The following is a 10,194-nucleotide window of genomic DNA, read 5'->3' as shown; positions in this document are numbered from 1 at the left end:
GGCCCACTCTGGGCTCCGTGACCCCACCTACCACGGGCCGTCCTAGACCAGCCAGCCCAGGTGCTCTGTCCTTGTGAAAAGCAAAGACATTAGACCGGAGGATCGGAACCTCTGGGTTGGCAGCAATAAACTTCCCCTGAGCATCCCCAGGGGCTCTGAAGTATCATCCTGGTGCCTCTGAGGGATAACCTCATGTAACTCTCTGAGGTCCCCAGGGCAATGGGAGTGTGGTTACCCCCATGTACAGATGAGGAGACTGAGGGGGGACCGTGTTCATACTGGGTCCTGCAGAGTTTGCTGTCGGCATGTATGTCACTCAGGGCGTCACCTCGGAGACCCTTGAGCCCAGGAGCCTTCCGGAAATAGTCTTGCCTGTGAGTCTCTCAGCTCTTCAGAGGCAGCAGCTGAAAGACCCTGGTGGAGGGAGGGCTTGAGGGGGGCAGCTAGCGACCCGCTCGTGGGTATCAGGTGGGAGAACAGTGTGCACCCAGGCTATTAGGGACAGAGAGACAGATGTGTGTCTGCCACCGACCCTGCTTCCAAGACTGTGCTCCTAACTGGCTGTGAGGTCAACCCGGGCTGCAGGAGGCCAGCAGGACACTTGGCAGCAGCCATGGAAAAAGAGCAGGGCCCCAGTTGGAAGCAGCCCCAGGCAGGCCCACAGGTGCCCGGAGGAGCTCCTTGCTGGGCACTCGCAGGCTGACCCGGGAAGGCGGGCTTGGCTGGCACAGGCAGGCGCCCACTGCCTATGGAACCCTGTGTGGCCCCCTCTCATCCAGTTCTATAGTGGGCACTCCCAGGCTGCAGGGCAGCAGGGGACTAGGAGAGTTGGACAGAAGATCCTGGAAGGTAAGACTGGCCTGTCCTCTTACAGTTACTAAACCCAGGAGTCCTGCCTCCAACCCTGTGAAGGCCACTTCTCAGAGTGGGAAGGAGAAGACCAGGCGGGAGCTGGTCTCAGGTCTTCCACAAGTTTCTCCTGCACCGTGTTCTCTGTCTCCAGTCTCATTGAGTAAAGGGACTGCAACTGAACCGTGAACAGATGCGGTGTGCACACTGTGTGGTCGAAAGAGGGAAGGACACAGACAGACAGACCCCGCCCCAACCTCGGCCTGTGCCAGGCTGGCTGCTCTGTCTGGAAGGCCCTCTCCACCCCATTCCCCAGGAGCAAGGTCTTTGCCGATTCTCAAGCTGTGGTTCTTGAGTGCCCTTGGGTACAGGGATCTCACATGCTGCCTGCCCAGGACAGTCCCTCATGGCACCTCTGGTCCCAGCAGTTATGGATAGTGAGTCTTTCACTCTCATAGGGGGTCCAGGCTTGGACCATAAAGAATATGGTCACCTTTAAGGTGCCCCCCAAAAGCTGTGTGAGGCAATGCAAAAAAAATTCAGAGGTGCAATGACTGGATTAGGAGAGCCTCAACCTTAACCTGATCCACTTGGATGGATTAACTGGTGCTAGCTGTAGGCAGGTGGAGGAGGTGGGTCGTGGGGGTCAAGCCTTTGGGGTTTATATTTTGTCCCTGGTGAGCAGAGCTCTCTGGGCTTCTTGATTATCATGTCCTGAGCTGCTTTCCTCTTTCCACACTCTTCTGCCATGACGTTGTAGCTCATCTTGAGCCCAGAATAAGACAGTCTGCTGTTTATGGACTGAGACCTGGAAACCGTGAGCGCCAAATAAACCTTTCCTCCTCTAATTGCTTTTGTCGGGTCTTTTGGTCACAGCAATGAAGAAGCTGGATAAAGCAGGGTCCCTGCCCCACGGTGTGGTTGTTCCCTGCGTTTGTGTCTGTGGCCCCTCGGGGACACCGAGGTAGACCCTTCCCCGCCCATCCCCGCAGGGCCTGCTCGGGGCTCTGCACACAGACTGTGACGGACGCCGCAGAACAGTGACGGTGCTGTCCTCTCCTTCCCTGCAGGGATCTACAAAGGGCACTGCTTCCGGATCAATCACTTCCCCGAGGACAATGATTACGACCATGACAGCTCGGAGTACCTCCTTCGTGAGTGTCAAGAATCCTTGGCTTCCCCTGTTGGGGGACAGGGGGCGCAGGGGGCCGGGTGGCGGCTGGAGGTGGGTGGACGCCCCGGCGGGGCACGGGGGCTCTTCTCTGGAAACCGGGGACGCTCCCTTCCACTGCCTGGTGACCTCAGAGGACGGAGTTTTGTGCAGCGTGGCCATGGCGGGCTGGGTATCTCGGTGGAGGGCTCTGCTGAGGGCCCGTGTCCTGGGGAGACTGAGGCTGGAGCAGAGGGGAGGCCACAACCGGGAGCTGCTGGGCGTGGCCGGCTGCAGGGAAGCTGATTGGCTGGAGCCGAGAAGGTTAAAGACGCAGGCGCTGCTTCCCTGCGGGGTGTGGTGGCCTGCCCACTCCCCTGCTACTCCCTGATCTGTAGAAAAATCACACTGAGGGCACACCACCACAGCTTCACGGGCTCCAGGCAGCCTGAGGGAGGGGAGAAGGGCAGGGCAGATCTGGAGGAGCTGGGTTGAAGTCCTTTCTGCCCCAAGGACCCAAGCCACGCCTCAGCCCCTGGGCTGTCCCCAGAACCCCTGCCCCTGCCCCACCTGGGCTCCGGTGGCTGTGTGGGGCCCACACTGGAGCCTGGGGGTCCCTGGGACAAACCTAGCCCTGCACCCTGAGTCCAGAGCTCATCCCTGGGCCTGTGAGCACCCACTGGAGGAAAGAGGAGCCACAAAGGAGCCCGGGAATGGAGCAGCAGCATCTCTAGATGGCTTCCCCTTTCACCTCGTCCAGCACCCCAGGGCCGGGCCGGCTTCGTCTATGGAGAATCAATACCAGTGCCCTCAGAGGGAACAGAGTTCACTCTGCACCTGTTTATGGATTTTTTTTTTTTTCTAAAAGAAGGGGTTTGGATTCTGAGTCATCTAGTGAAATAGAACAGTGTGCGGTTCCCATGGAGCCGAGGTCGTGTCAGATTGCTCCAGCCAGGCCCAGGACCTGAAATGATTTGGTCAAAGCTCTGCCCCCATTCCTCCTCCCTCATTTTCTCCTTCTCCTCCTCCTCTTCCTGCCTGACCTCTGATTCTGCTTATTGGGGGGCCCATACCAAACTGGGAAAATGAATTCCCATAGGGCTGCCAAGGATAATTGTGGAGGTTGCACACTGCACAACTCAAGGATTGTCATTTGCCTATATATGGTATGAATGACATCCTTCAGATTCTGCAGTGTAGGATGGAGAAGAATAAAGCAAGAGCCTGAGGGGCAAACAAAGAAGGGGCCGGACCAGCTTCAGTTGCTGGAGTCCTCGAATTCCCCCGGCAATATCCTGTGGAGGGCCCAAGGACTTGGAACGCCCAGAATCACTTGCCCACAGCAACTAAAGGTCACTTGGAAAGGGAGTGTGCACCGTGGGGAGAGCAGCCAGGTTCCATAAAAAGCCCAGGAGAGCCATGGAGGGTGGACCTTCTGCCTGTGTTCTTCAGCTGCTGGCAGAGCTGGGGGTTGGAGGGCAGGGCTGACTTCCTGACGAGGTCTGCTTCCACTCAGTGGCCTCAGACAGGGACTTTGGCCTTCTGAAAGCTGAGCTCTGATTGTGCCTTTGATTGTCCTCTACCTCCCAAGTGCAGATGAGCTTGGGGCCAGAGCAGAGGGCAACTTCCTGAGCTAGGCCCCTGGGTTTCCAGTATTTAGCCTCTGGGCTCTCTCCCAGGTCTCCTGCACAGGGAGAAGCCCAGGGAGAGGTCTCCGGGGACTGAGGTTTGCAGCAGTGAGGAGGTTTCATGAGAATTCATTTACTTACTCATTAAACAGAAAGCTATGTGGGTCTGCTGTGTGCCGGGCCCTGTGACAACCACCTGGGATCCAGCAGACGGGAAGCAGAGCCCTGGCCCCTGGTGCTGGCATGCACCATGGTGGGCTGCCTGCCCAGTTCTCCAAGTGTGGACCTGGGAGGCCCCAAGGCCATGCTGTGCACACACAACCTTGAACCATTCAGAAGGACGTCAACCCTGAGCCACCCATTCTGAAGCCAGGCTTGCGTTCTGGGTTGTCATGGGGCTCCTGATGGCCTCTGAGCTCTTGCAGTGCCCCTGCTAGTATGCACCTGCATCACCCAGGATCTGAGGGAATCGCCACCCCACAGCCTTCCACAGGCCCTACTAGCTCCAGAGTTCCTCCATCTGGGACGGGGCCTGGCACCCCGTCTAGGTTTGGCATTCCTGGTTTGGTGGGCTCCCTTCTCCCCAGCCCCTCTGACCTGTCTGCTGAACGAGGACTTGGGGGAAGGATGGTGACTCTGATTCTCTGGGCAGCACAGCTCAGAGGCACGTTTCAGAAGCACACAGGAAACCTCCCAAGCCTGCAGCGTCGCCAAGAAGGCACAGGCAACAGGGAGGAGGGGGCCGGAGAGAAGAGCTTCATTTAAGGCCCCAGACAATCTCTCGTCTGTGAAGCAGGGCACACACTGGTGTCTATACAAAAAGGGCCTTCAGAGGCTGAAAGACCCCAAGCCCGTCAGCTGGCTCAGGAGGGGCGTCTGCCCGCATTCCTGTCTCACTGTCCCCTGCTGGGGTCATCAAGCCCATGCCACCGGATTCTGCTGGGCTAGGAGACCAGCAGGCTCACAGGGAAGGCTGAGCCCTGGGGTCCTCCTCAAGTCCCTCCTCCCTTCCTCTGACCCCCTCCCACCCCAGACACTAAGGGAGGGCCTGAAGCCCCACGAGGGGCTTCGTGTTTTCCCACAGTAATCCCCTGAGGTGGGTCTCGGGAAGGAATGCACAAGCTACGTGGCTTAAAACAGTAAAAAATGGCTCTCGGGGTGTGTTGTTCAGAAATCCAAACTAAAGGAGCTGGTGGGATCCTGCCCCCTCTGTGGGCTCTGGGGGGCTCTCTCCTGGCCTCTTCCTGCTTCTGGTGGCATTCTTTGGCCATGTCACTCCACTCTCTGCCTGCTCTCTCCTCTGTGTCCCCTCTATGGATAAGAGCCCATGTCTCCCCTTGTCAGAAGGACACTTGTCATTGGACCTGGGACCACCTCATCCATCCAGGATGATGTCATCTTGAGACCCGTAATCATACCCACAAAGAACTTTTTCCAAATAAGATCCCATGCCCAGGTCCGGAGGTGGACAGGGTGTGGATGTGTTTGGGGGGCCACACCTTAACTCCTACTGATTGGCATCACTTCTCTCTTCTATGTGACCATGGACTCAGGTGGTCACCTAAGCTACCTGCCCTGGGTGCCCCGCTTGTCCGTGGCAGAACAAGGTCAGGAATGCAGTTCAGCTGCACAGCTCACAGCAGCTCTCTGCACCTAGCAGCCTCTTCTGTGAGCTTCCAAGGGGGTGGGGCGGGGGGGTGACAACAGTGAAGAAGGTGAAGAGTCACTTAGGAAGCACAGAATGTGACACTCCCTGTACTGAGCACTCACACATACAAAACCAACCACAGAACCTTGGTCCCAGGCAGGGCCCCCTTGACCTTGGTTTCCCCTTCTGAGGTTTTAGCCAAACACAGTTCAAAAACATGAAAAGAGAAAATCCCAGAAAATAAACAATCCATGATAAGTAATTTCTATTACAGTAGATTGTTATAGTTGTCTTATTATTAGCTGTTAATCTCTTACTGCCCCTAATTTGTAAATTGGATTTTATCACAGATATGGATGTATAGGAAAACCAAGGCCGTCTCTTGCCATGGGTCCAAGTACATATAATGTTCATACTATCCACAGTTTCAGGCTTCAAAATGCACCCCCTGGGGTGGCTGCTCACTGAACCATGTGTCATGGGTGGGGAAACTGAGTTTCTGAAGAGGTAAAGTGACGTGGCCAAGGCCACACAGCCAGTAGGTCACAGAGACCCACCTAATGTGCCAAAGCCTGTGGTCTCCAGCCACCAATGAGCGCTGCCTCTTGTGGACACAGGGCCCCAGGCTCCCAGAGGCCCCATGGAGACCATGTCCAGGAAAGCCCTGTGGGGACTTACATCCGATGGAGGCTTGCTGGCCTTGAGGTGTTACAGAAACGCGATGCAGTCCGAGGTTTTGGTGGCTGCTACTGTGGCCTCTCCAGTGTCGATGGGGGACCCTGCTCCCTCCTGGCTGATGGGTGTGGCCCGCACCCCAGGGAGGCTGAGCACGTGGGCAGATGTGACTCTGGGTCATGTAGCGTCTGGGAGAGCAAACAGCCAGCCTGGGGCCAGCTCTGGCCTTGAGTCCAGCTGCCCTGGCCACCCCCTGTGCCTCTTGACCCACTGAGTCCAGGTCCTGATGGGATCTTCAAATCCTGGGGGAAGGACCTCCAGCCGCAGGGGTCCTGGGAGGCGCCCATGTCCGTGGCCAGCGGGGCGGCTGGCCTCACTGCCCTCTCTGTCTCGTCCCTCCCTGGCCAGGCATTGTGCGAGCCTCCAGCGTGTTCCCCATCCTCAGCACCATCCTGCTCCTGCTGGGAGGACTCTGCATCGGCGCTGGCAGGATCTACAGCCGCAGGAACAACATCGTGCTCAGTGCTGGCATCCTCTTTGTGGCTGCAGGTGAGCCCCCGCCCAGGCCGCCCGCTGGGGCCAGCACTGCTGGGGGAGCTGGGCATACGTGGTCTGTATTACCAGGAGTGGGCATCCTGGTGGCAGGGCAGACTGTAAGTTAACTTTGAAAGCCCAGGTGTGCCAGGGTCAGGGAGCAACTGCTTAACAAGGTCTTTGTAGGGGGGGGAGGTGACAGAATTGTTTTGGAGCTAGTAGAGGTGGTGGGCCCCCAATGCCACTGCACTGTGCCCTTCTGAAGGGTCATTTTATGTGGTGTGATAAGAAAAGAAAAAGTCGGGTGTGTGATGTGCCATCAAGACAGAGAGACGGGGGCTTTTCAAGTCTCTGAGGAGTCGGGGATCGGGAAGGCACCGGGTAAGTCATGGGAAGCCAAGAACTAAAGGCGTCGGCCAGGTAAAGACAGGGCGAGAGCCCAGAATGGACGTGAGTATAACAGGCATTTATTCAGCATGGACATCATATTAGTGGGTAAGTGATCTAGAGATGACCGGAGCCCAGCGCAGGGTGTGCTCAGGTTGTATGCAAGCTCTGGGCTGTTTACGTGATGAACTTGAACTTGCAGATCTGTCATCTTTTTTTTTTTTTTAATGCATTGCAGCCATTTTTTTAAAATATTTTTTTAGTTGTAGTTGGACACAATACCTTTATTCTATTTATTTATTTTCACATGGTGCTGAGGATCGAACCCAGGGCCTTGCATGTGCTAGGCAAGTGCTCTACCACTGAGCCACAACCCCAGCCCCAGATCTGTCATCTTCTGAGGGTCCTGAAACTAATCTCTCCCGGATACCCAGGGATGACTGTTCTTAGAACAATTAGCTACCAGAATGAAGAAAGGCGTCTCCAGGAGGGGAATGACCAGAGCCCCTCCTCCGGCCGCCTGTCCCCTGTCCTGTCGCTGCGGCCGAGGGTCTGATCTCTGCCTCTGTCCCTCCCCGGCCCCTGCCTCTGCTTCTCTTTCAGGCCTCAGCAACATCATAGGCATCATCGTCTACATTTCCAGCAACACAGGCGACCCCAGTGACAAGCGGGACGAAGACAGGAAGAACCACTACAACTACGGCTGGTCCTTCTACTTCGGGGCCCTGTCCTTCATTGTGGCCGAAACCGTGGGCGTCCTGGCTGTAAACATTTACATTGAGAAAAATAAAGAGCTGAGGTTTAAGACCAAACGGGAATTCCTCAAGGCCTCTTCCTCGTCCCCTTATGCCAGGATGCCGAGCTACCGGTACCGGCGACGGCGCTCCAGGTCCAGCTCCAGGTCCACCGAGGCCTCGCCCTCCAGGGACGCATCTCCCGTGGGCCTCAAGATCGCCGGGGCCATCCCCATGGGCGAGCTGTCCATGTACACACTGTCCAGGGAGCCCCTCAAGGTGACCACGGCGGCCAGCTACAGCCCCGACCAGGACGCCGGCTTCCTCCAGGTGCACGACTTCTTCGAGCAGGACCTGAAGGAGGGCTTCCACGTCAGCATGCTGAGCCGGCGGACCACCCCCGTGTGAGCGGCCCACCCCTCCTCTCCTCTCAGCACCGGCCTCTCCCCGGATCGGCTGCCTGGGTCACACAGGAGGGCACGGGATGCTTCAGGTGGACGGACGGACAATGAGCTGCAGCCACCCGCAACCCTCCCTGGTCTCGGAAGGTGTCGTGGGCTGGTGTCCAGTGGAAGAAGCCAGAGCCTAGCGTTGGGGCTGGGGTAGAAGCTGAAGGTGGACTGTATCCCAGAATGGGTGTTCGGCTGCCCCCCGGGATTCCTGATCTCCCAGGAGGCCCAAGAGTCTCCTGAGCTGCACGGGAAAATAAAATTGAGCCATTATCTCCTCTTGGAAACAAATCTTGCCAGAAGAATGGAATTTTAGGGCCTTCCTTCCTGCCTGGGCCCCGGGCCCTGGGCCACCAGAGGCTTCTCAGGCACAAGGGGCCTCTGCACTCTCATTAGCTGCTTTTGAACCAGAAGTCCCTGTGTCTTTGAGCCAGAAACCAGGATGCTGAAGCTCCCTCCCTCCCTCTCTGTCTCTCTCCCCCTCTTTCTCTCTGGCACTCTGTTGTTGAAAACAGTCATTCTGAAGAGCAAGCTCTATAGCCAACTGGTGCTTCAGCCTCGTGCTGTCCTGGGGCCGATTTCCCTCCTCCAGAGGAGACCAAGGCTTGGGGAGGAGTCTGAGGCAAAGGTCAGGCCTGTTGATGACCTCCCTGCCTGCTTCTGGAAGTTTCTGCTTGGCTCAGAATGGGCAGGACACACTGACTGAACTTGACGGTCTGGAGGGATCCACAGGTCAGAGTGGCCTCCTGCTGGACACTCCCCAATGGTCTGAGGAGCAGTTCTGTCCCCTGAGCTGTAGGGGATTGCTGGGGGATGGCACAGACCCCCCCCAGCCCACCGCCCCCAAATGGCATTTGGCAACAGAAGCCTGAACATCTGTGTAAGAAAGAGAGACCAGAGGGCGAATAGCAACCAAAACAAATGAAAATAAATACATAAACCAGAAGACGTGTATCCATTTCCTAGCTGGTCACCAATCATGGTCTGCTCAGTCGGTACCAGGAGAGCAAGTTCTGTTCATTTCCTCATCTTCAAAAGTAGCAGCAACATGTCCCCCAACTCTTCCTATTGTAATTTATTCTGCCACCAGTGGAAAGGACACAGTGCAGGAGTTTGACGGAAGGGGCTGATCTGGGCCTTTCTTCCTCCCTCGGAGAGAGAAATCTCAGCACTGTGTGTCTGAGGAAGGGGGTTCTGTGGTTCGCAGTGTGTCCTGCCATTTCCCGCCCCCTCCTGCAGCAAGCCGAGGAAGCGGAGGTGTGTCCAGGTTCGGAAGAGCCCCCTGGAACGCAGAACTCACCCCCTTTTCTATAAACCGTGTGCTTTCTAAAGAGAAATCGTTTCTTACTTTTTGAAACTTCTTAATCCAATCTTGAACAACAGTCACCTGTGATCCCGGTAGCTGTCGCTCTCGGAAGTGACCGAACCAATTCTTACCTCAGCCACCTGCTCACGGAACCCCTGGGCAACTCCGCCCTCCACCTGGGTCCACCAGGCCTCGTGACAACCTGCGTCCTTCCCTGCCCGCCCCTGGCCCCCAGGAAAGGACATCACACCCCCCGGCTCCTGCGTGCGGGTGAGCTGAGACGCGAGGCCTGCCAGGTCCCCTTTGTGCTTGCTCAAAACCCTTTCCTCCCGGCCAGGATGGCTCTGTACGGTGATGTGTCCAAGCATGCACAGCAGTGAGCACCAGGGTCAGGGGCCGCCCGGGCCCTGCCTCCCTCCCCACCCAGCCCGCACCTTCCTCCACCACTTCACCACCATGCCACCGTCTCACCAGGCCGAAGGAGCCCCGTCCCCCAGCAGGACCCCAGGACTTGTCTTCTGTCTCCTCCAAAAGCAAGGTCACCTTGCTGTTGCTGCCACACGAGCCACCCCCGACCGCTGCCCCAGAGCGTCCCAAGAGTGCTGCGCCCACTGAATCCTACCTCTTGCCCAGCCCCAGGCAGAGAACACAGGGCCCACGCTGGGGACCACGAGAGAGCAGACCCAAGGGGAAGAAGCCACCAGGAGGGACGCAGGGCAGGGGCACAGCGCCCCTAGAGGCTCCTGCCGTCACAGCCTCTCCACCCACTGCCTCCGCTCCACCCAGGACCCTGGTCTCTGGCCGCCCTCCTGCTGCTGCAGCTCGGCCCAGGCA

The 10,194-nt window shown here is 57.4% G+C and overlaps 1 protein-coding gene across 1 annotated transcript; it reads left to right on the top strand.

Moving 5' to 3' along the window:
• Window positions 1-305: 305 nt before the first annotated feature.
• Window positions 306-8,938, top strand: Cacng4 (calcium voltage-gated channel auxiliary subunit gamma 4). The gene is made up of 5 exons (XM_048798204.1): window positions 306-374; window positions 558-849; window positions 1,920-2,003; window positions 6,359-6,499; window positions 7,475-8,938. The coding sequence occupies exons 1-5, from the start codon at window positions 306-308 to the stop codon at window positions 8,011-8,013; spliced, it is 1,125 nt and encodes a 374-aa protein (XP_048654161.1). The 3' UTR covers window positions 8,014-8,938.
• The last annotated feature ends 1,256 nt before the right edge of the window (window positions 8,939-10,194 follow it).

This window comes from Marmota marmota, unplaced genomic scaffold (genome assembly GCF_001458135.2).
Source record: "Marmota marmota marmota unplaced genomic scaffold, marMar, whole genome shotgun sequence".
NCBI lineage: Eukaryota > Metazoa > Chordata > Mammalia > Rodentia > Sciuridae > Marmota > Marmota marmota.
This window is presented reverse-complemented; position numbering and strand designations above follow the sequence as displayed.

What these genes read in the sequence shown, in the direction of transcription:
- Cacng4 (XM_048798204.1), top strand. Translation starts at nt 306, where the DNA reads ATGTATGTCACTCAGGGCGTCACCTCGGAGACCCTTGAGCCCAGGAGC. An exon ending in TTCCGGAAATAGTCTTGCCT is followed by an intron (nt 375 to 557) that starts GTGAGTCTCTCA and finishes CTGTGCTCCTAA; the next exon opens with CTGGCTGTGAGGTCAACCCG. An exon ending in TGGACAGAAGATCCTGGAAG is followed by an intron (nt 850 to 1,919) that starts GTAAGACTGGCC and finishes CCTTCCCTGCAG; the next exon opens with GGATCTACAAAGGGCACTGC.